At 49.6% G+C, this 25537-nt stretch overlaps 3 protein-coding genes across 8 annotated transcripts in view; 1 reads left to right on the forward strand and 2 right to left on the reverse strand.

Moving 5' to 3' along the window:
* The first annotated feature begins 104 nt into the window (after window positions 1-104).
* On the forward strand, window positions 105-4383 carry PIH1D2 (PIH1 domain containing 2). The gene is made up of 5 exons (XM_054086902.1): window positions 105-247; window positions 1006-1126; window positions 1493-1738; window positions 2473-2738; window positions 2850-4383. The coding sequence occupies exons 1-5, from the start codon at window positions 110-112 to the stop codon at window positions 2994-2996; spliced, it is 918 nt and encodes a 305-aa protein (XP_053942877.1). The 5' UTR covers window positions 105-109; the 3' UTR covers window positions 2997-4383.
* A 139-nt stretch (window positions 4384-4522) lies between these two features.
* DLAT (dihydrolipoamide S-acetyltransferase) lies at window positions 4523-15244 on the reverse strand. Its single transcript, XM_009569925.2, has 14 exons — window positions 14945-15244; window positions 13342-13443; window positions 12605-12729; window positions 12336-12492; window positions 11965-12091; window positions 11405-11589; window positions 10710-10875; window positions 10446-10513; window positions 9616-9708; window positions 9409-9516; window positions 8595-8710; window positions 8148-8310; window positions 7852-7988; window positions 4523-7036 (listed from the first exon to the last, which is right to left on the reverse strand). The coding sequence occupies exons 1-14, from the start codon at window positions 15149-15151 to the stop codon at window positions 6907-6909; spliced, it is 1884 nt and encodes a 627-aa protein (XP_009568220.2). The 5' UTR covers window positions 15152-15244; the 3' UTR covers window positions 4523-6906.
* Window positions 15245-16388: 1144 nt separating this feature from the next.
* DIXDC1 (DIX domain containing 1) overlaps window positions 16389-25537 on the reverse strand; it is a 37546-nt gene continuing 28397 nt past the window's right edge. For all 6 annotated transcript variants that reach the window (XM_054087116.1, XM_054087114.1, XM_009569903.2 and 3 more), the window contains 11 exons: window positions 25384-25434; window positions 24262-24366; window positions 23686-23739; window positions 23024-23116; window positions 22877-22948; window positions 22076-22162; window positions 21760-21921; window positions 21565-21631; window positions 20708-20816; window positions 20081-20189; window positions 16389-19231 (listed from right to left, as the gene is read on the reverse strand). In XM_054087116.1, coding sequence (XP_053943091.1) covers window positions 19151-19231; window positions 20081-20189; window positions 20708-20816; window positions 21565-21631; window positions 21760-21921; window positions 22076-22162; window positions 22877-22948; window positions 23024-23116; window positions 23686-23739; window positions 24262-24366; window positions 25384-25434 — 990 coding nt within the window. In that variant the 3' untranslated portion in view covers window positions 16389-19150. The remainder of the gene's footprint in view (window positions 19232-20080; window positions 20190-20707; window positions 20817-21564; window positions 21632-21759; window positions 21922-22075; window positions 22163-22876; window positions 22949-23023; window positions 23117-23685; window positions 23740-24261; window positions 24367-25383; window positions 25435-25537) is intronic.

Genomic DNA, 25537 nt, shown 5'->3' on the forward strand with positions numbered 1-25537 from the left:
ATCTCCTTCTTTTGTTGAGGATTCCAGAACTGGACACAATGCTCGGCGGTGGATCCCGGCCAGGGCTGCACAGAGGCGGCGGGGCCCGTACCGGTTGCCACGGGCAGCGATGGCGATGGCGATGGCTTCGCAGCTCTGGGCGCTGCTGGACGAGATGGTGGAGAACGACCCCCGCGCCTATTGGCGTCTGCAGCGGCAGCTCCGTGGGTGGCCCGAGCCCCGCCTGAGCCTGCGGGGCCAAGCACGGGTGCGGGGACGGGGCTGCGGGCGGGGGCGGTGTGCTGAGCAGGGAGCTCGGTCGGGACTCATCCTTCGCGGGGCGCTCGGTCTCTTGCAGGGAGCTCAGCGCTGTCCTTAGCGAGGAGCTCATTCTCGTCCTTCGCGGGGTGTTCGGTCCCTCAAAAGGTGCTCAGCCCCATCCCTCGCAGGCAGCTCAGCCCTGGCCCTCACAGGGCGCTCAATCCCAGTTCAGTCTCTCACAGGGCGCTGAGTCTCAGCTCAGTCTCTCACAGGGCGCTCAGTCTCAGCTCAGTCTCTCACAGGGCGCTCAGTCCCAGTTCAGTCTCTCTCAGGGCGCTCAGTTCAGTATCTCACAGGGCGCTCAATCCCAGTTCAGTCTCTCTCAGGGCGCTCAGTCCCAGTTCAGTCTCTCTCAGGGCGCTCAGTCTCAGCTCAGTCTCTCTCAGGGCGCTCAGTCCCAGTTCAGTCTCTCTCAGGGCGCTCAGTCCCAGCTCAGTCTCTCACAGAGCGCTCAGTCTCAGCTCAGTCTCTCACAGGGCGCTCAGTTCAGTCTCTCACAGGGCGCTCAGTCCCAGTTCAGTCTCTCACAGGGCGCTCAGTCCCAGTTCAGTCCCTCACAGGGCGCTCAGTCCCAGCTCAGTCCCTCACAGGGTGCTCAGCACCATCTCTCTCTCTCACAAGGTGCTCAGTGCCATCATCTCACTCTCTCACACGGTGCTCAGCACCATCTCGCTCGGCGCTCACCTGCATCTCCCTCTCTCGCAGGGCGCTGTAGGGCCGCTGTTCATCAACATCTGCAGCTGGAAAAGGGTCCCGGCCCCCCAGGCTCCCTCTGCCCCCACCCCTGCCAGCGCGGGGCGGCTGGAAGAGGTGGCTGAAGGAGAAGGTAAGTGCCCGCAGAGCCGTGCCTGGCCCCGGAGGGATTGCCTCCTGCAGCAGCGTGTGGCGTGGGACTCACAGATGGATTCTGGCTGGTGCAGTAGGAGTGTCCCAACAGGGATCCAAGTCCTGGAAAGTACTCTGGCACTTGGGATCTTTCAGACCATGTATGTTCGTCAGCTTGGATCGTGTTTCACGCTTCTGCTTGAACACAGACTGCAGGGTCAGCACACAGCGAGGTGTCATCGCTAGAGGAGGGTGATGGAATGAGCTCTCTGCCACAAATTAATTCCCTTTTCCCTTAAATCAGATTATGAAGCACACAGCACACGGATCCACAGCAACTGTTCTGACATATAAGTTGTTTTTCTAGCCCTTTACAGCGTTATAGATGTTGCGTTTAACCCAGACGTTCTTCAGAGGGGAGAGGAAAACCCGGAACACATGAAGCACTTGATCCACTTGACGCTTAAATTCGTTGAGGAACGATGCAACCTCCTTCTTTCCGATTCATACACCGTGGAGTCATTCAAATTGAAAGGAAGCCTGGAAGCAATGAGGCAGCGTCTGGCAGGAGGGTGGGTGCCAGCTCCATTTCTCAGCCAGCACACAAAGAAGGGTACGTAGAGATCTGCATTCCTTCCTGGTGTCTCACAGCCGAGAAGCTGTGGTGATGCTGGAATGACAGATTTTTATTTTTCCAGTATCCACCAGCCATGGGAACTCTGCTGAAGTTGCATCCACTGAGGTGCAAAGGTTCTTTTGTGCTAACCTGAGTAAAGGGGTTGCTGCTGTAAGCAGTGCTCTGGAAACAATAACTTTCAGCCCCTTGGCACTAAAGCCAAATAATGGGTGAAGAAGTCACTGTCGGTAACAGTTGTCAGCTGGCAAAATTGCTAATTACAGCTAATTACAGTTAAAACTACTTCTGTGATATTTGTCAAATGGCATAATGTTACAGTCACAGAACGGTTCAGGTTGGAAAAGACCTTTAAGATCATTTGAGTCCAACTGTAAACCTCACACTGCTCACTCCACCACTGAACCCCATCTCTAAACATAACCCCAGTCTCTTAAACCCCTCCAGGGACGGTGACTCCACCACTGCCCTGGGCAGCCTCTGCCAGCACTTAACAACCCTTTAGGTGGAGAAATCTTTCCTAATATCCAATCCAAACTTCCCCTGGCGCAACTTGAGGCCATCTCCTCTCATCCTATTGCTTGTTACCTGAGAGAAGAGACCAGCGCCCACCTCACCACAACCTCCTTTCTGGGAGCTGCAGAGAGCCATGAGGGCTCCCCACAGTTCTTGGTAACTGAATGATGTGTGGAAAAACTTGTTTCTCCTGACAGAACTGAGGCTGGATCAGCTGCTGCACAGGGCAGAAGCTGAGGATGACGGGAATGCTCCTGTGCTGCTGAGGGAAGAGGGTACGGCACAGTCCAAAGCGCATCTGATAGAGGAAATTGCCAGCTCTGAGATGCTAGAGAAGCTGAGCACCCCCGCCTATGAACTGACCACTGTGAGGGATGCAAACGAGAAACCACTCCGAATTGAGCTCAGAGTTGAGTTGCCAAAGGTCGGCTCTGTTTCCGAGTGTGATCTGAGTATTTCCAAGGTAAGACAGCAGTCACCCTTGCTGCATTGTCTCAGTACCCACCTCCTAGGAATGCCCACTGCTCATTCCTTGTCCAATAGTTAACCACTTGTTTTCATTTTCTTCATTTAGGATGACCTAATCATTGAAGTTCCTGAAAAGTACAAACTACAGCTCGATCTGCCAGAACTGGTGGATGAAGAGGCAGCTACAGCAGTATTTAACAAAGGAAAACAGATCTTGGTGGTCACAGTGCCGGTTGCCAGGCCAGACCCTTAGAGGGCATTGTGTCCAGCGTCTGCTCACAGAAGATGGGCTTCTCATCTTGGGCTTTCGTTTTGTTCTGGCTTTTAGATGTTTTTTTTTGCTGTCCTTCTGGTCTTTGGAAGCTGCATGTAGAGCAGGGAGCCTGGAGGAACGCTGGCATCACCAACTTAGGGACAACATGAGTGAAGATCGTAACTCCCCACAGAGTGTCGGGATAGGGTAGCAGCTTTGGTGAAGAACCAACCCCAAATGCACAGATGCTTCACCACATCTTTCTTTTTGCCTTAGTGTACGGCTATAACAACTGTGAGAGTTCTTTGCTAAATAAATTGACTGGATTCATGTGGTCAGAGCGGCTCCAACTGGTATTTAAGGCTGAAGAACCAGCAGAGGTGTGACAGACACAGGTCTACCTGTCCTGATGTTGCCGTTCTCAGGACAATCCCTGCTGATCTGAACTGGAAGAGGCTACGTAGTCTTTCAGTCACCCAATATGCTTGATCTCTGTGAAACACCAGAGCTGTTCTGTGCTGTTCTAAACAGCACAGGGAGAGTCAAAGCTCAGGAAGCCCAGTGGGAAAGTAGCGGCCAAAACTAACCCTGGAGCACTTCAACTGGGAAAATCATTTATGTTAGTTTACACTAAAACCCAACATACAAAAGTCACACAAAGCAACACAAAACAACATCAAGGATCGAGATTAATTGGGAAAGGGACAAACACAAGTTTCACTCATCCTCATTTCATGACTGCTTGGGCAGCACATCCTTCTTACAGCTTCTAGGGCACATCTGCACTACGACCATGACATCAGAGCAGAAACAGAAACAGAAACAAACAGGGTTTGAACTGCAACTTTACAATAAAGGCTTAGGGAAGAGCAGCAACTCCCAGCTTTCCCTCTTCTTTGTTTCAAAGCAGCTCAGCAGCTGCACCAAAACACGGTTCTGTGGTTACCCTTCCAAGCTCAAGCTGAAATCCTGTCGCTCCGTGAGCTGGGCTGCCGCAGGATGCAAACAACACAACTCATAGAACGGTTTGGGTTGGAAGGGACCTCAAAGCCCATCCAGTTCCACCCCATGCCATGGGCAGGGACACCTCCCACTGGATCAGGGGCTCCGAGCCCCATCCAACCTGGCCTGGAACCCCTCCAGGGATGGGGCAGCCAGGTCACCATCAGCACTCCAAGAACATGCACTGGGTAGGCTTTTGGAGTTGCAAGTGTTCCAGAGCCTGGCAGGCATTCCAGGAGCGTTTCCATAGGATAAACCTTTTAGAGTTCTTACTGCAGGAGGAAAGGGAAAGGTCTCCATAGCCAGAACTGGAGGTGCTGGTGAACACTGCAGCAAGGAAGCCAGAGTTCATTACTGCACAACAGTAATGAAGTATGTATTATTTTAGAACATTTGTGATCACAATGTAAGGTTAATGGGGTTAATTACAGGGTAATTAGGGTGTTGCTGTCAGCTGAAAGGCTGACCAGCTCTGATGGTGCAGTCAGAGCCACCACGACCGGAGAGAAAAGCACCAGCACGTGTTTTAGTAGTTGTCAATTCCAGACGTTTAATGGTTCGTAGGTTCACCAGCGCATCCAGAACCAGAGGTTCTGGATCATTAAAGAAAAACCAAGAGGTTCTGGATCATTAAAGAAAAAAACAAAACTGTAATGCACTTTTTTGCTTAAGCCAGGCATGAAACCCAGGTATGAAAACCAGGTATCGCAGCAATCAGAAGTTAAACAGTTCCCACAAAAATATTTAATTTCCATAGTACTTTCTTTCAGTATTTTCAGTGGATTCTGTAGAGCTTTACAGGAGACAGTACTAAATGCAACATATAGAGAACAGGTCAGCTTTAACTTCTTTGTTTTAAACTTCTCCCCCACTATTTAATTCTCCTGGTTACATAATTACTGCATGGTCGACCTTATTACATGAAAATTTCCATGTGCAAAATGGAATCTAATAAGAGTTCAGCACTGCACCCCTTTCAGGGTACAATAACTGAGGTAACTGGACACAAGTCCAACAAATTATGGAAGCATTCCTTACATACAATATATACACGGAGAGCACGTTCTGCAGCTCACTGAGGCGGGACAACACAGACAACTCGGAGAAAAACCACAGCACCAGCGACAAACTCAAAGCTTCCTGTGTTAGAATGCCTGAAAAAAAGTCATTCCAAACATTCGAGCCAGTATGGGGTTCCAACACTCAAGATGCTCTTGAACGTTCTGCAAAACAGGTACTTCCACGGCATCGCAGCCTGATATTAACTTAGCAAGAGGAACAGCAGTTAACCAAGGGATCGTTAAGGTTGGAAAAGATCTCCAGCCATCAGCCCAGCCCCACAGTGCCTGCTCAGCCATGTCCCAGAGCGCCGCATCTACACGAGGAGACTCCATCACTGCCCTGGGCACCCTCCGCCAGTGCTTCACCCCTCTGTCAGTACAGAGATTTTCCCCAATATCCAATAAAAACCTCCCTTCGTGCAACTTGAGGCAATTTCCTCTCATCCTATCACTTGTTACCTGTGAGAAGAGCCCAGCACCCACCTCACCACAATCTCCTTTCTGGGAGCTGCAGAGCACGATGAGGTGTCCCCTCAGCCTTCTCCAGGCTGCACAGCCCCAGGTCCCTCAGGGTCCCTCAGTCACTCTCAGAAGCCCTGGGCTCCAGCCCCTTCCCAGCTCCGTTCCCTTCTCCAGAAGCGCTCCAGCCCCTTAATGTCTTTCCTGTACTGAGGGGCCCAAAATTGAAGCCAGGATTTGAGGTGTGGCCTCACCAGCATCAAGGCCAGGGGGACAATCCCTTCCCTACTCCTGCTCTCTACACCATGGCTGATCCAAGCCAGGATGCTGTTGGCCTTCTTGGTCATCTGGGACCTCCCCTGTTGACCAGGACTGCCGATAAATGATGGAGAGTGGCTTGGCAAGCTCCTCTGTCAGCTCCCTTAGCACTGGCAGGCGGATCCCATCCAGCCCCACAGACTTGTGGGTGTCCAGCTGGCATAGCAGGTTGTTTTCTGCTTCCTCCTGATTAGGGGGACTTATCCTGCTCTCCATCCCTATCTTCCAGCTCAGGGGGCTGAATACCCTGAGGATGACTGAGGTGAAGGTGGCATCAAGCGCTTCAGCCTTTTCCTCATCCCTGGTGGCAATGTTCCCCCTCACATCCCATAAAGGATGGAGATTCTCGTCTCTCTTGTTGTTGTTTTTATATGAAAAGCACATATAAGTGGAAGTCCACGAGAAGACAGCACGTTCCCTGCATTACCCGAGAGCTGTGACCCTGCAGATAGCAGTGCTCTTTCACCTCTCTTTAAAGTGCTCAGAAGGGATCACGTAGCTGAGAAGGTCCAGACCAGTGCCAAATTCCAGGAAAGATTTGGAACACCAGCACTTGGCCTTTGAGAAACTATTCCCAGCGCTTCGATCCCTTGGTACATCTGCTTGGTACATCGCCCGCCCCAGCGAGGGAACAGGATAACAAGGGAATTCACCTTCTACCAACCTGCTACCAGCTCACCTGAACTCCTGTGAAGAGATGTTTATAATTCCAAGTTCTGAGAACACTGAGGTCATGAAACTGCTCGGGATGCATCCTCTGTTCACCCTGGCAGGGAAGCAGATGGCAGTATGGATACTGCCTGGATCGCCTTTAAATTTGGGATGCTTCCCTCTGCTTTGGAAGAGTTTGCAAGTTAACGGGCTGTATAAAAATACAGCTGTCAGAGTGCTCTGAAAAGCACTTTTGCAAACTTTTTCTGTACAGACTGGTAATAACATTACCAGATAATAATATAATACATATTTAAAATAAAAAAGGAACTCTTTTAATAAGTCTGAACACTAAAGTCTAAATAGCTTGTTGAAAACAAAACAGTGTGACCCAGGAAAATTTTACTTGCACAGTTAAATTATAGCAGCATGGTTACTGGCTTTTCCAGGAAGTTCTTGAACTCAGCAAGCCACTGTGCTCCAACCGCTCCGTCTACAACGCGGTGGTCACAGCTAAGTGTAACGGACATCATATGGGCCACATCAAACCTGAAAGGAAACGAAAAACAGAAGAAAAAAGGCTTTAAAACAATACTCAAAAGCCAAGTCAGTGCCGCTAAGAAAGCAAAACCACTTTTATCACAAAGACAGCACCAGCAGTTGGTGCTTGGTAACAGATGTTTCTCCCTGTAGACTTGTAGAAAAGACTACATGGGAGAAAAGATCATATTATTTTTTTTCCTACAATTACGAAATGCATGTGTATGCTGCCTTTCGGACAGGAAGATCCTTTGTATCACAAGAACAGCCCCACACGATGAAACAGAAAGAGCTGCTTTACCCCATAATCTCCAGTTCCCCCACATGTCAGTGACAGATGCCTGGAACTGGTAAATAGCTTAATAACCCCAAACCTTCTCGTCGGTCTGTGCTAGTTCAAGCTCCAAGCAACATGATATTACATACAGGACACTAGCACTAATCTGTCCTTAAGTTTTCCTTCAATGCCAATTTCAGCAGGTTGATAGGGAGGAAGAGGTGCATGAGCAGTTGTGGGTCCCAGACTCTTTTCCACAGCTTAACCGTGCCCCTCAAAGAAACAAACAGCCTTTCCTTCCCCTGCAAAGCAGTTACAAGAATCCATGTATGGCAGATCGTCCACTAGTCACTGCATTTCTCTAACGCCAGTGTGGCCTTTTCGTACAAGATCTCGCTGTACCTCTTTCAGACGGCACCCAGAGGAGGATGGCAACAATAAGTTTTATTTTTTTAATGATAATCTAATGGAAGCGTTCGAAAACCAGCTGTTATTTCAAAGTCTGAATTCAGCAGCACAGCACAGACACCATCAGGTGAGCACTCACCCTTTCTCATTGTCAGCTGGCACCAGCTTTTTCTCCGAGGAACCAACTGCAAGGATGCAGGCTTGAGGTGGATTGATTATGGCAGAGAAATTCTTAATTCCATACATTCCTAAATTGGAAATTGTGAAAGTTCCACCCTGCAAGAAAAACACATTCAGTCAAATTCACCAAAGCTGTTTCATGCGGAATATTAACAGGGGTGGCTGACACATCACAAAAAGGCTTCGCTCATTCTGAATAGGGCTATGGACAGATGCCAAGGCCAACAAAGTTTAACAGTAATCTGAGCTTCTCACCTGGAATTCATGCGGCTGAAGTTTACCTTCACGGGCTTTATTTGCCAAAGAGACCACGTCCTTACTAATGGAAGCCAAGCCCTTGATGTGTGCGTTAAATACAATGGGAGTTATGAGCCCTGCAGGGGTACTGACTGCAACGCTGACATCCACCACGTGGTTTCTGCAAGACAGAGGAGATGCCAGTTACTCCAGTGAGGTAACGACGGAAAAGATACTCAGAACTGTTCAGACAAATCTAAATAAATATCAAACATACAACAATTACTCCACCTTGCACACAAGCCTCAGACACAGGGTTCTCAGCACTTTAACGGAAGCCCCTCTGCCTTTGCATTATACCCGTTTCCCTCCCTCCTCAACATCCCCGCAGAAGGTCTGTAATTTTGCCATGAACTCTTCACTGAAGAAAAAAAGTTAATGGCTTCGACCGTACCATAAACTTACTGCCTAATAACTGTGTCCATCCATGAAGAATTTGCCTCAGGCACCTTCAAGCATGCCAGAGCAGAAGCTTTAATTATGAAGTCATTGACAGAAAGCTTAACATTATCCGAGACCGCCTGAAAATAGAGAGATTTGAGGTGTCAGTTTGTCTCTGAGGAATTAATTCAATTAACTTGGATAGTCATAGAGTCACAGAATCATTAAATGGTTTGGCTTGGAAAGCACCTCAAAGCCCATCCAGTCCCACCCCCTGCCATGGGCAGGGACACCTCCCACTGGATCAGGAGCTCCGAGCCCCATCCAACCTGGCCTTGAACCCCTCCAGGGATGGGGCAGCCACCCCTGCTCTGGGCACCCTGGGCCAGGGCCACATGCCATGCAGCTTTGTTTCAAGTGTTAGAAAGCAATCACACTACTTGCAAGCGTTAATATTTTCAACGCCAAGACAATTCAGGAGGTGAATACATCTCCATAATTTAACAATGTCCTGTTTTCCCTAAACTTGACTTAGAGTTGTTATTTGGCTTAAATTTTCTACCCTTTGTACTCTTAAAACCCTTTTGACCCTTTTGCCCTACTTTCCGGCTGAAGAACTAAGCACCAAGCAGAGAACTAAGCAGTCCTTTTGGGGAAGTCAGAAATCAGCGCTCAGGACAGGGGTAAAAGCCTCATCTGTCACAGACAGCCCAGTACTGATCCACAATAGGCAGAAAAGGCACCTAAAGGTCTGTTTTTCCCCAAGCCAAAATGGCAAACCCATGAGAGAACACAGCCCTCCCCACATACACACTCTCACTGTGCCTAAATGCTTCACCTGATTGAGTTCTTTCCTTAGCACCAAAACATCTCCCATGTTGACATCAATAGAAAGGTAGTAGTGAGGTATTGTTTGTTTAGACAGCATCAGCCGCTGAGCAATGACCTGTGGGTATGCAACAGAAGCGACGAAAATAAATCGACGTGGAAAACTCATGACTGCAAATACTGAGCTCAGCTAGGAATACAATCTTCCCTTCCTTACCTTCCGAATATTGCTGATAGGGATATCTGTGAAGGTCCCCGCAGGTGCTGCTGCAACTGCAGCGGCTGCAGGAACTGCCTCTGGTGCCGGAGCCTGCAGTCAGAGAAAGGCAGCATAATTCACAGCACCACCCAAATACCAACAGCAGAGAGAAGTTCACAAGTGGGACAAGTGTGAGGCTAAGCTGCCTCTTGCCTGTAAGCAGCAGATAGTTCTGCCCTCTAGCCACACCTCTGCGGTGCACAGTAGGTTCTCTATAAGCCCTACAGTTGATTATTTGAAGTAGTACTGGATGATTTAGAAACACAGCACTGATCCCACTGCTGCAGAGCTCCCGGAGCGGTCAGTCCTGCCACACGGATGGTTTACATGCGGCAGAGGTTTGCCAGAAGGCACTCCCAGACTGCATTCAGCCACACACCTTCCAGCAGGAGACACTGCCACACTTCCATTGGCTCGTATGAAATACAAGCAGTGGTTTAAGGAACGGATCTGTGGCTAGAACGACAGCAGGGTGTTGATTCGTAAGCCTGGCTTTCATTACCAAAACCTCTTTCCAGCAATCTTAGATCAGCTGGGACTGTGCTTACCTCACCCCACAATAATGGAGCAATCAAATGAAGGGCTGGGAGCCACAACATTTTTTCACCGTGAAATACCAAAGGGATAAAACAAAATAAGAGAACTTTGTTTCGGAGAGGTTAAACTTCACAATGTAACAGTCACCACAGCCCACGCAGTGTCATAACTCCACCAACTCAAAAATAACAGTTCCATACAACAACTGATATAATAAAACATCCATTCTTAAAGCCCTCACACCTACTCACCGGAGCAACCTTTGGTGGCACAAAGGACTCCACATCTTTCTTTGTGATCCTACCATCTGGTCCAGTACCTAAAAGAGTCAAAGAAAAACATAAGAGGATTTCAATTACTTGCTTCAAAGGTACTGGTTTTATCCTCTCACACAACTTCTGGTGAGGATGGCTGAACAGCCAGGATGTTCCTGACAGGGAGGAAAGATAGGCAAGCATGTGCCTGAAGGGACACACGCTGGACAGCGAGAGCAAGGAAGGGGAAAGGCAACCTACCTTTCACCTGGGCAAGGTCAATTCCTTTTTCTGCTGCCAGTTTCTTTGCTAGGGGACTAACCACGATCCTTCCTTTCCGGGGAGGTGGCCCAGCCATGGGGACTGCAGCAGCAGAAGGAACAGCGGGTTGGGGAGGCGGAGGAGGAGCAGCGGGAGTTGCCGTCACCTTAACAGAAGAATCAAAGCCATTAGGGTCAGGATCATTCAGCAAAAGCATTGAAGGTGCAGTAAGAGAACAGGACTGTTCAATTACCAGTCAAGAGAAGAGCAAAAATAGTCAGTAATCCGAAAGAATGTTCAGGTTCAGAGATGTTTCCCAGTGCCAGAAATTAAATCAGAAACTTCCTGGGAAGGAGGCCAATTAAGCTCCTGAACTAGACACTGAATAGAGGTGAAATAAGTAACTTATTCTCCACAATTTTAAAGGATGAAGCATTAGAACTGGCACAAATAACAGATCGGAGAAGAGATTGTAATGAATTACTATCTGCTCTAGATTTTGGAGGGCAAACTTTTGATAGGTGATCACATCTTACATCACCTATCACCAACACACACATAGGCCTTACATTCACAGAATCACAACCATCACTGTCGGAGCCAAGGCTTCACACCGTCACATCAGCCAAACAAGTTCACCTCGGACCTCTTAACAGTCCCTACAACTTCTCTCGCGTGTTAAGAATGGTCCTTACCAGTGGAGGAGGTGGAGGAGCTTGTGCCTTCATGTCAGCTACCGCAGTGGCCTGGTAGTCAGCAAAGGCGGGAATATCAGACTCTTTCTCCACAATGATGCAGAGTGCTGTTCCTAATGGCACATCTCTTGTTCCTTCAGGCACCAAGATTTTTGCCAAGTAGCCTTCCTCCTGCACTTCAAAGCCTGTAAGGAAAACAGAACTCATTTGGCACCTGAGGCAGCTGAGGAGTCCTTCTAAATGCTGCTTCCCAAGCCTCTGGGAGCTAAAGTTCTGTTCTATTTTTAGTAGGCAAGAGAATCCTTCGCAGTGCCATCGGTAGGGAAACATCTCCAAGCACTCTGCGTTACTGAGAAGGACTCTAATGAAGAAATATTGATTTTAGGAGCACCGATATTTGGCTCTCCAACAGAATACAAAGTTAACAAAACTTGCTTTAGCTGCCCCACAGCTTTACACCCCGAGCAGCCAGGAGAACAGCTGGCACAGAGTCTGTTCTGGATCCTACTCTTTTAAGGGCACCTCGTCCATTCCTGGCTTTGGAGCCAACTCCAACTCACCTATTGTGGCTTTATCTGTCTCAATTTCTGCCAGCAAGTCTCCCTCATTTAGTTTCTCCCCAACCTTCTTCTCCCACCTCTGCACTGTGCCCATGGTCATGGTAGGTGACAGGGCAGGGAGAGTGACCTGTGGAGCCAGAAAGGGTAAGAGGGTCAAATTCTGGTAATCGAAAAGGAAAAGGATCACAGTCTTAACTCCTGATGAAACAATGCCAACTGAAAAAAAGCAGCCAACCTTTAACACACTCTTAGACACGTCTCTTACAGCAAAGCATGGCGCTGTTCTATATTACCTAGTCTGGCTTCTTTTATCAAGGCCTAAGACAGAAAATAAGTGCAACAAGGCTTAATCATCAGCAAAGCACTCTCACCTGCATGTGAGGAGGATAAGAGCTGCCAGGAGGCTGAGGGGAAGGCGGAGTTGGCGGAGAGGGAGCTGCAGCTTGAGGGGGAGGCACTGAGGCTGCAGGGGGAGCAGTTGCCGCGGAGTCCAGGGTGTAATTTTTAAAGGCATCAACATGTTCAGGCCTAGAAGAAAACATAGAACCTCAAAGCCAGTCAGATGACTGTCTTTGAGCCTTTCACATGGGTCACTCAGGAAGCCCCAGGACAGATAACTCAAGGATTAGAAACCACTTACTTTTCTACTGTGATACATATTATGGACCCGATAGGAACATCTCTTGTTCCCTCTGGCACCAAGATCTTGGCCAAGTAGCACTCCTCCACGCTCTCAAAGCCAACCGTTGCTTTGTCTGTCTCCACCTTTGAGAGAGAAAGGCTATCATAATGGCAACAGAAAAGAGAAATGAGCTCAGAGCCTTCAGTCTTATAGCACAGGGTCACAACACACACTGGAAAAACCACCCCACAGCACTAGAGCTGTGCTATCAAACAGGAGAGGAGCTGCTCCTGCTCAGGAAAAGCAGCAACCAGCTTTGAAAGGCTGACGGCCCACTCATTCCTGTTGGGAACTGTGATGCTGGCCTATGGGTGGCTGCAGGAAAGCTGGGGAGGGGCTCTTGATCAGGGAGTGCAGGGATAGGATGAGAGGAAATGGTTTTGACTTGAAAGCGGGGAGATGGAGATGAGATCTTAGAGAGGAATATTTTCCTGTGAGGGTGGAGAAACCCTGGCCCAGGCTGCATCATCCTTGGAGGTGCTCCAGGCCAGGTTGGATGGGGCTTGGAGCTCCTGATCCAGTAGGAGGTGTCCCAGCCCATGGCAGGGGGTGGGACTGGATGGGCTTTGAGATCCCTTCCAACCCAAACCATTCTGTGATTCCAAGTTGAACCCAAGGTCTGTGCTGAAGTGAGGGCAGTCGGGGCAGAGCCCATCAGACACAGCACAGCCTGTGCCCCAGGATACCAACGCTACCTCTGCAATGAGCTCCCCTTCACCAATCCTGTCACCTTCCTTCTTCTCCCAGCGTGCAATGGTGCCCATCTGCATCGTCGGGGACAGAGCTGGCAAGGCCACCTGGGAGAAACAGAGCAGTGTTATAACCCGGAGAGCACTGACAGCAGGGACCCCACACATCGGAGAGACAGATCCCCGGCACAGGGACGGGGGGCACAAAGGAGAGCTGCTCTGCCACCCCCCAGTACGCCAGGATGGCCACCAGCTGCTGGCCAGACCCCAGGGCAAACCGACACGATGGGGCTGAGCGGGAGAGGGAGAACCTGTGCCAAGGAACAAGAGAAGTACTGGGAAAAGACTGGTGGGGAAGGAATCGGTATTGGATGGTAGAGCTGGGGTTGGGTACAGGGACATAGGGGAATCTGGGGATACAGAGCAGGGGGACACTCAGGATTCAGAGCAAGGAGGGAACCTAGAATCAGAGCAAGGTGAGGGAATCCTGGGATTCAGAGCAGGGGAGTGACCTTGGGCTGGGGGAAACCTGGCACTGGGAGCCAGGGTGGGAAAGTCCTGAGATTCAGAGCAATGGGAGCACCTGGGGTTCAGAGCAGGGTAGGGGGACGACAGACCTGGGGTTCAGAGTGGAGGGGGAAGCTGGGACTCAGAACCAGGGGGGATATCCTAGCACTAGGAGCTCGAGAAAGGGTGGCCTGGAGTTCAGAGAAGATGAGGGTGGAAATTTGGAATTCTGAGCTGGGGAGTAGGGAGACCTGTGGGGAGAACCTAGGGTGGACTCAAGTGGCAGCCAGGGGGGTGAAAACTGCAGTCATGGGGCATCCTAAGCTGCCTAGTGAGGGGAATTAGGACCTGAGAAGTGGAGATGGTGGGGTCATCCCAAGGCATTGAAGGGGGGGGCGTCACACATGAGCTTGTCCTTGAGTGACCCTGGTGGCCGCAGACCCCGCACACCAGGCACGTTGCTGGGGAATCAGAGCATTGCTTGGTTGGAAAAGACCTTTAAAATCATTGAGTCCAACCATCCCTGTCTGCTGCTAAAATGGAGAGGAACAAATTTAGACTGGACATAAGGAGGAATTTCCTCGCTATGAGGGTGGGGAGGCCCTGGCCCAGGTTGCCCAGAGCAGTGGTGGCTGCCCCATCCCTGGAGGGGTTCCAGGCCAGGTTGGATAGGACTTGGAGCCCCTGATCCAGTGGGAGGTGTCCCTGCCGGTAGCAAGGGGTGGGACTGGATGGGCTTTGAGGTCCCTTCCAACTCAAACCATTCTACGATTCTAAACCATCCCTGAGCACCTCATTTGCCCGTCTTTTACAGTCCTCCAGAGATGGGGACTCCACTACCTCCTGGGCGGCCTTTCCAGTGCCCGAGAACCCTTTCAGTGAATAAGTTTTTCCCGATGTCTAATCCGAACCTGCCCTGGCACACCTTGAGGCCGTTTCACCTTGTCCAATCACCCGGCGGAAGAGCCCAGTTCCTCTCAGGAGCCGCAGAGAGCGACACCGTCTCCCCTTTCCTCCTTCTCTCCCCTCAGGAGCCGCCCCCTCTCCCTCCTCCGCCCCCGGAGCCCCCGCTCCCCGCAGCCAGGGCGGAGGCCGCTCTCACCTTCTGGTGCGCCGGGAGGCTGCAGCACCGCGCCGGGATGAGCCTGGGTGGGGCGGGCGGCGACAGCAGCGGCGGCACCGAACGGGGCCGGGCCGAGAGCCCGCAGGGAGCGGGGCAGCGGCGAGGGGCCCCGGCCCCACTCAGCGCCCGGCGGCCCCGCGCCAGCCCCGCGCCGGGGCACAAGCGCCGCGCCAGCACCCGCCACATCCCGCTGAGGGACCCGCGCCGCGGCCCCGCCGCTCCGTGACCTCTCGCCGCCCAACGCGCGACACACCGTAAAGCGCGATGGGGCGGGGCCGCCGCTCGTCAAGGAGATGGGGGCGGGAGGGAGGTGCTACCTCGCGACGCTGCCGTAAAGCGCGCCGAGGGCGGGCACCTCTCGTCACAGAGGTGGGGGGAACTAGGTACCGCGCGACACTACCGAAAAGCGCGCCGAGGGGGGGGGGGGGGGTAGGGGCTGCCCGTGACGGGGCTGGGCACGGTGCGACGCTGCCGTAAAGCGCAGCGGGGGGGGCCCCAGGTCCTGCTGCCCCTCCTCGGGAAGAGCTTGAAGTCGGGGGCATAGGCTGAAGTTTCCGTGCTGTGCTGGGAGTTCTTCCCTCTGGGTTTATAAAACATGAATTGGTGTGTTTTTTCCCCTGCCCCTGGTGAGGCTGAGCCCGGCCCGGGCAGCCCGAGAACGGTTAAACTGGAAGAAATGCCTCAAATTCTCCTGCTGTGCTGAAAACTGCCCCCCTGGGGTTTATAAAACATTCTTTTGTGTGTTTTTTATCTTGTCCCTGGAAGGAAGCGGCTGATGTCTTAGGGTTCCTTCCCCTCCACCCCTTCCATTATTCTCTGTGTGACTGTTTTATTCAAGTTTTCCGGTCAAAAACATGATGCAGGACTGACATTTCTTTTCCTTGCACAAGAATTAATTGATAAGTTTCACTAGAGCTGGTTTGGATGTTTAATTATTTTATCATATACCTCTCTCTTGCCTCAGGAGAGGATATGCAGACAAGCTCCAGGCATGGATAAATAACTTGAAAGAACAAACACTCTCTTTGAGTTGCAAGAATTTATGGATATGAGTAATTGTCTTGAAAGATGGAGTTGTCTCAGGGCAAAAATTAACTTGAAAGGATCTCCAGCCAGGGCTGGATAACCTAAAAAAATAAACATTCTTTGGGGACTTACACTATTGTTTGCTTAAAACTAAGCTCTCTCTCTACTGCTTTTATAGGATGGAAGGCCTTTTTAGAAGGGCATGCAATTCAGCGCTGAACTGTAAAATAAAGACAGTATTGCCTTTGCTTCAACATCCTTTTCAGTATTTCAGCAGTGAATAAGTGTTTCTCACAATCAAATCACAGTCAGGTGGGCCTGGCTGACACAGGTAGACAAAGCTTCCCCCGCCCAGGGACGAGGCTGCAGAATAATGAGTGCAAACAGCAGCATTTGTATGAAAATATAATTTTACACAGTACCTGTGTGTTACAGAGGGAGGTACAAGAACCAGAAGGGGACTTTGGAGAAAGGTGGACAGAAACAAACCAGTTCAAAACAGCAAAACATACAAGTCCTGGGAATGGAATTAAGAGCACAGCCCCAGAATAAATCCATTGAAGTCAAACTGTTTTTAAAACCACGTCTTCTGCTTTTATCAGAAAGAAAAAAAATCAGTGTGCCCACTATTCCAGATCCTGCTCTGTCAGTCACGCAAGGTTAAGAGTCTGAGAAAGGCTGCAGGTTCCACACAGAAAAAAAGTTGAACGCAAAGTGTGCGTGGGATACAGCTCAGAGCAGCAGTCCTGCCACAACAGCAACTCCCTCGATTCCACCTTCACTGCTAGAGGGGACCCACAACAGAGCTATGGGCAAGAGCAGCGCGAGTGATTCTGTCTCAGGATACTTTTTATCCTGGCTTACGAGGGAGGTTAGTGTGGATGACAGGCACCCCACTGCCAGCCCCAAGCTTTGAGACTTTCGTCCAGTTGTGGCTCTTCCGTTGCTCAGGAAAGTGCATTTCCATAAAGGATTTGGTCTGGGCTCCTGCTGTAGCTGTCAGTTACTGATCAGCTCCAAGGATAAGAACAGGCTGCCTCCTGCGTCAGCTGACAACCAATGTTTCCTCCATGGGAAAACCAGACAGCTGTGGGCAAGGCTGAATGGAAGCTCTGATCGCATCAGCAGCCTCCTGGTTCCTAAGAACTCAAACCGTTTATCTTGGTGTAGCAGCAAGGGCTAGGGAATTGGCAACTACAGACCTTGAAAAGGGTCTTAATTTTCTCCATAAAATTCTATCCTGGATGCGTGGCTCTCACTGAAACAAAATTGCCGAGTAAAACCTGAGGAAAAGGAACACTTGAGAAACATTTGCAATTGAAACACAATGGATTTCAGTACAACCCCATGCTCTCTTTACCAACCACCAGAGATCACGCAACAGAGCAACTATTTCCAAGGAGCAAGAAAATCTTTGTTTCTTTTCCAGGAGAGATGTATTCCCTCACTGCAGCCCATCAACAAGCTTTCCTACTGCTGTCTACAAGGAGAAAGTCACCATAACATGCTGTCCAGAACAGGAGGCAGGTTGTGTTGTGCCAAAGTGGCACAGAGTCACATCAGAACCTGAAGCAACCTCCTGGACAGCAAAGCAGTGAGAAAATAAATAGTAATTGTTGCTGCCTATTAAAGCTGGCAAAAATATAAAACCCAGTAGGAACCAGTTGCATTTCCATAGTAAAGTCATGAGCCCAGTGTAGCATTAACAGGAGACTATACAAAACATCTCAGCATCCACTAGAAAATGAGAAAAAACACAGTACAATGCGTGCAGAAATATACAGAAAGCACTTGCACTAGTAGAAAAATATCCCACAGCCCTCAGACAAATGTGAACTGGTACAAAATAATTCCAAGAACAGGAACATGTTTACAAAAGGACGTGTTAATATAAAACGGCACAACCAGGCTCACCCTCTCCCATGCTCATGCACAGCACATACCCGGTGGGCCCACGGAAGAGCCACAAGTACCAGGAATGAGCAGAGTTTTGACGTACCCATTTGATGTTCCGAGTTGGCAGTGCCCATTGCACATCGCTGCCAGCACTTGGGAAATACAACCGAAGCGGCAGGAGGGCAGCAATAAGCGATGCACAAACCAACCAACCCACAGAACCATAAAGAAAACCCACCCCCAGGGATTTTTAGGGCTCGTTCTTTCCCAGTCATTTATTTCCTGATCCTTCAGGCATCCCAAGAGCAGGCATAGCAGGAAACTGGTGGTGGAACTGGTGGGTGTTTGGTGGCCCTGGCAATGAGTGGGCAGCAGCACACAGCAATGCCTGTGCACAGGTGACAAACTGCCTTGCTGAAAGAGGAGAGGGCAGGAGTGCAGGGGAAGAGGCTCAACAAGGAAAGTGGCTATCGGTACACCAGGGAAGTAGCAGATTCCAGCTTCCCTGCACATGAAATCCGTTAGCAAATAAGCAAGCACCACAATCCCACAGTCCCCATGGCAACAAAGCAAACCCAGAGAGCCTAGGAGGCAAGTACAGCTTTGGAGAGCAAGTGGGAAAAGCAGTGCTAGGAAATGAAGCCCGAGTTTGGTAGAAAGGGAGCTTTGCCAAGCTGGTGATCTTTGCTTTAGACCCTGCACAAAGCCTCCAGAAGACTGTCTTCCCTCCCCAGGTCCGACTTCTATCCTGCCTGTCTGGAAGCTCCAGATCACTCTGCTCCTGCAGCACATTCAAGTCCAGGACCAAAGCCGGTCAAACCTTCAGCTTGCATACACTAGCGGCTTCTTCTGACTCATAAAGGCAAAGCTTCACAATTTTGCCATCAGTGCAGATTTACGTAATATCACATACAAGAAACCAGACTTGAAATGCCCAGATCAGCCTGCAGCCCGTACTGCTGCAGAACGAAGAAGCAGGAGAAGGGAGCAATGCATCATTAAGGCCTCCAGGGTTCAGTAGACAGGACAAAGCACAGTGCTTCTTTCCCACAGACCTGTCATTTCAGTCTCAAACACTGCGTTTGGCCATGGAGAGTCAGATGCCAGGCATCCATGCACGCAGCATGCATCACCCACTGTTCGCAGAGAAGCCCTGTTTTAGCAGCTTGGGTTGGACTCCTTCCAGCACACAGGCTTTTTGGTCATTCTTTGAACTCAGCAGTCAGTTACGCGTTTCCATAGTGACAAGACTTAAAAGCTTGATTAATTCTCCCCATGGTCTTCTTCCACCCAGGCCACAATTTTTCCCTCCCAACCAGGAATGATGTCGTCATCATGGAATACCTACAAGAAACAGGGAGTCCAGTCATGTCTGGAGCCTGGACACCACTCCTCTACAGTGCGAGCGGCATAAGAAGCAGGCAGAGATCATCACTCCGTTCACAAACCTCATCCATCATTCACGTTTGAGTTATCTTTTCAGGGTTTAGGTAAAACAAACAAGTCAGGCCCTTGCTTTAACCAGTAAGCATCAAAATTGTTAGGTTTTTAACAGAAATACTGAAGTAAAACAAGGAAACGTTTTTTTTTCTGTGGCAGACTGCAATCTCCATCTGTTTCTGTAGAATGGCTGCATAGTCAGCTGGCTGTTCCCAGAGCAGGGAACCTTCCGTACTTCTGTCAAGTCCATGAAACAAGAGCTATTGTGATAAACTTTAGTGAATCCAACCCACATCGACACTAGCCTGAGCTTAAACAGCATGCAAAGAGGCCACAGTTATCTCTGAAAAACCTGTAAAAGGAAGTAGGACAATGGCAGCTTTTAAATAAGCCACATTAGCCTAAAGTGTCTCATGACAACAGGTTTTATAAAGCCACTCAAAAGGGATGGTTTGGGGGTTTGTCCCTCGAGCAATGCTGTGTCACAGGCTGCCTTTGCCAGGAGCCAGCTCTTTGCCAAGGAGCTCCGCTGCCTCTGGGCAACTGCAATCACGTTAGGGAACTGTTCTGGCTGGGGATGAAAACATCCCATTTTAGCAACTTACAAGATAAGTTTAATCTACAATTGTGAAAACAGAAGTTTTTGGGGACAAGTTCAGAGCTGTTGTTAGTTTACGAGTGAGGCAACTGGCCTCCAGAACTGTGTGGTAACATTGACCCTCAAAGTGGCCAATAGCTAAATTCCATGCTTACCTCCTCCTTGACTGTGCCAAACTCTGGATCCAGGGCTTTGAAATGGTACCGGTGGGTTCCTTCACGATCAATAGCTGCCTTAAAATCCTTCAGAGTCACTTCCCCTAACCTGCAAAGAAAAGGTTTGGCACTCTCTCACAGTACACCACCAGATTTAGCTCAAGCATTATTGCATGGCCTGCAGAACCACAGCACGAGTCTAGCCAGGCATGTGGCACCTCTTCACAACCCTGTGCCCTTCCAGGAACACAGCTGTCAACACCAAGGTCCTCTGCAGAGGAAGAACTGCTTCCCAGTTTACTGAAAGCCACCTTAAAACAGCCTTTTTTGCTTTCCCTTTTGCACTGACAACCATAGTTTTGATAAGAGGTTCCTACACTACGTGCCACACGGAACTGCTTGGCTGCTTCCTCTTGCTCTTGGAAGTTAACAAAAAGAGATTAATCTCTTGGGGCTCTACAACAAACGCATCAGCTTGGGATATGCTTTAGGCAATTTTTCCAAGAGAATGATATGAAATTTACGTGCTGAACCTGTACTGGTTGTGACCATATAGAAGAGCATAGAGTAATGCTTTAAGAGAAACAAGCAGCTTCCACAGTGTCCATGGAGCAAAAGAGACCTCACCTCTTTGGTATGCTGACCATGAAAGGCGTGAGGGAGCGGTCGGTGAAGTACAGCACTTTGGTGCAGGCACTGGTGCTCATCACTGGGGTGCTGTGAGAATGAGGCAGTTCTGCAAAAGAGAGAGCACAGCCGCTGGGGGACAGCCTGCCTGCTGCCACAACAGGAGACAAAGGGGCCATCTCAGCAAATCTGCCCTCACAGCAGAAAACTTGGCGATAGGAAGAGATTCTTAGGTAGTTGGGTAATAATCCCTGTTGGGAAGGGCCAGGTATTTGCCTCCTTCCTGGAAAACTTTGCATTCTCAGGTAGGGTCGACATACAACTGTGTTGTTAGCACGGAAGATCAGCCTAGCACTGTCCTTCAGGATAGCTGTACCATCCAAGGAGGGGCTTGCTGCCAACCCTCTACTCCACAGGCACTCTATTCTCTACCTCAGAAGTGACAAGGAAACCTTTTTGGAAGGGAAAACAACTGAACAGTACCCCATCCAGTGCAGCTACATTACCGCCTGCCTTCACTTGCAGGCAGAGCAGGATGAAGTGACTGATCTTCATCCAGATTTCACGATGAATGGCAAACGCAGAGCTGCTGCAGCTGCTGCCAGGAAACATGGGGTCAGAAAGGGTTCTATGTGCCCACTAGATGGTGCAAACCAGCAGGAAAGCTAAAAAAGCATCCCGTTTCCTACTCATCCCAAGGGTAACCGTTTGCCATAGTTATTTATACTGCAGTAGGACTGAGACAGACTCCCACTGTGACTGTGCTTTGTAAACAAGCAGCTAGAGATTCTGTCTGCCCCCTTTCCTTCACAGGGGTCTAATTTGTACAGCAAATGACTAAAATGAAAGTCACTTACTGGATTTGGGAGGCCAGGAGTCTCTACACTCATTTGTTGCTCTGCTTGCTGGCGATTTCCCCCGGATCTAGGGTGCAAAGCCAAAAAAACATGAGAACAACGCATCACTTCCCAGTTGGAGTTCTCATTGCTGCTTAGCTCTGGGCTGTGCATGAGGTAAGAAGTGAAAAGTCAATTGTCCTAGAAAGCCTTTACCCTTCTCTCTTGCCTCTTCTGTGTTTCCATGCGGTAGAGTCGCTCCATCAGGCTGGAGATGCCCTGCTCCAGACTGTCAATAGTGTGGTGCTGCGGATCATGGCCACTGAAACTGTTCCTGAGGCTGCGAAGGGCATCACGAATGAGCTGCAAGTCATTTGTCTGCCCAAGAGATCACAAGTCAGTGAGACTGACTGCAGGCTGCTTTATTCTCAGGTCTTGTTAAGAGATTTCCCCCTTCCAAGATAATACGTTCCAGGATATCTGGAGCTCTCAACTACATCTGACTGGGGACATCTCCTTTAGGTGCACTTACCCCTCGGTGGGCTGTGGGAGCAGCTCCTTTTCCTGCTGTCTGGAGGAAGCCGTTGCTCTGAGCACTGTGACCACTGTGAGCCATCACCTGGTTGAGGGGAAGACACACGTCCCACTATAAACATAAGAGCTAGGAATTCCCTAAAAGTCCCTATTTCATAACTTCAAAATGATAAGGAGGCATGAAAAACGTACACAGTGATACAACTCCCATCTCCTGTCGGTAAATACACTTACTAAGGAGTGTGCAGACAGTCCTATAGGTCAGGGAACAAACATGATTCCTCACATACATGTGGAAAAACAGACAGGAAGGGGTTTTGCTGCTACAGCTGAGGGCTCTGCAAGCTCCAGTGAGCACAATCAGCATTCAAGTAGCACTGTACTGGTACAGATATTGGGATTAGCACTCTTTCCACCAAGAACGGTTCAAGTGCTCGATACCAAGGTCAATGGGAAAAGGATAAAGTAAGAAGCTAAGCCCTGGTCTAACCATTAGCCAGTGTCAGAGCTGAAGGTAGAATCCAAGCAGCTCTGGCTTCCACTCACTCCTGTGCTCTCCTCACCATTTCATCCCTTAGGATTGTGACACAGGAGCCTAAGCCAGAGTGGTCACTGCCAAGAGCTTCATAATTTGGACAATTTGTGGGGTTTGGCTGCCTTGCTTTGGCTGCTGACAATGACATTACAGAGCCAGGGCCCTCTGGGATGAAGTGGATGACCTCTGGAGATAGGCAGCTAGAGGGTGCTAGACACATACACCACTCCAAAAGTCTCATGTGTAGACCAAGGCTTCCCATACCTCCTCAGCTTCCCTCTTCATGCAGTGAGCCAGCAGGGCCTCCTTGTGCTCCAGCTCCCGCTCCAAATCCACCTGTGAGGGCAGTAGAAGAGTGAGCACAAGCTGAGCCAGCTCTCAGGGCATCAGTGCAGCCCCCCTGCTCTGTACCTGTTGGTAGCTGGCCTCAGAAAGCTGCCGAAGCATTTCATCCAGTTTGGTCTGATGCTGCTGTAAATGCCGATCCTTCTGGCAAAGTTCTTTCTGCAACAAAGAGAATCAATAAGACAGCAAGTAAGGCTCAAAGTCATCTTCCCGTGCCATGTTGCATCCTAGGACCAGGTTCCCCTACAGGGTGACTTACACAATAGCCATACTTCTAGTTAGGTGCTAGAACTGAGGGTCAAAGCTTGATTTATTTATTTAATGACCTGTCAGGTTGTTGTTGCCTGGAGTCCCCAGCCTAGCAAAAATCCACTACTGGGGCCAGACAACTGTCCCAGAGAAAACAGATTCCTGAGGGATCAGTGGAAAATCAAGTGACCCAACCTAACCACACAGGCTACTGCACAAGTATTAGATACCCAGCAAGCCAACACAGATAAACCTTGACAAGAAAAAAATTACTATAAAAGCTGTGGGCAGAACACAAAGAACATCTGATCCCTCCATCCCATTACAAACAGCCATGGCTATTGCAAACTTATTCGCTATCCACAGTGCCATTCCCAGAAGTGACCAAGTGCCAGGGAGACAGCAGTCACATTCACAAAACCAAGGAAGCAGCAGCTGCTGCCCCCAGCAAAGCCTCCAGTGAAGAGAGGTTCCATTACTTTATATTCTGCCAGTAGCCGGTTTCTCTCTTCAACCTTCCTCTGAAGGTCAACCTGCGGAAACAACACACAGGTGTGAGTCAGGTATTTCTAGAGTTAGCGACAACCTTTTTGTTCCTTGTGCAAAAGGGTGACCAGACACCAAATGTCTGCAGAGTTCAAGGGAGCTGCTGTGTAAAACCAGCAACCTTTTGGAAAGGAGAATTCCTTCCTTGCCCTCTCTCTGTCCAGAGATGCTGTCTGTGGCAGGTCCACCTGTCAAGAGTCTAACTTGCCAACCTAGCAGCACAGTCAGTAGTGAAGAATGCAATTATACTGAAGACATCACGGGAAGCCTCTCCCTGTTTCATCTGAAGGTCTTGGAAGACAGAAAATAGGAGCAAAGAACAGGAAAGTCCAGGGAGTCTCACAGCTGCCTGTGTGCAGCTTTTATTACATAAACTTTTCACTGGATGTTCACTATCCCATGATCCCAAGAACTGTGCTGCCACCACCAGCTCCACCCTGTGGCTGCTGGAGCCCTCAGGGCCACCAGTCTCCTAAACTACCCAAACCCTCCGCAGCACAGTAACTTACGTTCTGGTTGTGCAACTCCTCCTTGTCCATGTTTGCTCTCAGCAGTTCCTGCTTTAGCTGAAGGACTGAAGCATCTTGTTGAATCAGCCTTTGCTGCAGAGCATCCTAGGAAAAGATGTTATCTGAAGGAAGGTGTAAGAAGGAGGCAGAAACCCTTCCCTGGGAAGCGAGTGACCCAGGCCAGCGGGTCCACACAAAGGGCTGCAGTGTACCTCGGGCCCAAGAGATCAGGAAGAACAGAGCCCAGTGGGCTCTCAACCCTTCTGCCTTTCTCTTACCCAAAAAAAGAGATTTCCCTGCCAACATTCTAGCCATCTGAGGCAGAGGGATTTACGTGCTTCTACCTGAACTTCCTGCTCCAGAACTAGCCTCACAATTGCTTCCAATAGAAGAAAACAGTGTCTTTGGAGGGTCTTTTCAGCAGCCTACAGCTACTGTCTCCAGCCATGCATCTATAGCATCGAGAGGGCAGAAAGAGGTCAACGTCAACCAAGGACACAAGGAACTTTAAGATCTCAGTGTGACCTAGTTGTGCAATGAAATCCTCTCTGAAGAGGCCAAAGTCAGGACTAATTCTACACCTTTCACTCCATATTACCCAGAAGCTGGAGCTCTACCTTGGGCAGCCACTGCTTCCTTCACAATAGCCTGACAAGCAGCTCTAAAAATACCTCTGCTCAGGGCTAGATTACTGGTGTTCAGAGCTCCAGAGGGAGAAACTGAGCAAACAGGAGCCAAAGTTGTGAAAAATGCAGCAGCTGAAGAGGTCAAGGATACCCCTGCTGTCAAGAACGAGCTCATTGGGCCATCCTACTGCACGTACAAGACAGGGGAAAAGACAGCCATGAGATCCAAGCAGGCATCTGACACCTTGTATTTTGTTCAGGGGGAAAAAGACAAGAGAGGGGACATTTGACAACAGTCCTCGACAGAAACAGACCTAACTCTTGCCTTAACTGCAATGTCTCCCTAGAGCCAGAAACACACCCTAGGATTCCCCTCGCCCAACTCTCTCCCCAGTCTGAGGCTCCTCAGGTGTGTGGTTGCTGCTGGCCCTGGTCACAGCCTCAGCAGAATCGAAAGCTTTAGTATTTGTATTTAATGAAATACCCCTTTCCTCACCTTTATCCCCTGTAGGTTTCGAGCTTCTTGTTTGTATTTCAAAAGCTCCTTCTGTAAAAGCAACACAATTTGATGAAATGGCATCTTGTCACCCCTTTAGAATCAACCAAAATCAGTGTTCTCTGTCCAGGCAGATGCTTCAGAAGAAAGCACA

This window comes from Cuculus canorus, chromosome 23, assembly GCF_017976375.1.
Source record: "Cuculus canorus isolate bCucCan1 chromosome 23, bCucCan1.pri, whole genome shotgun sequence".
In the NCBI taxonomy this organism is placed as follows: Eukaryota; Metazoa; Chordata; class Aves; order Cuculiformes; family Cuculidae; genus Cuculus; species Cuculus canorus.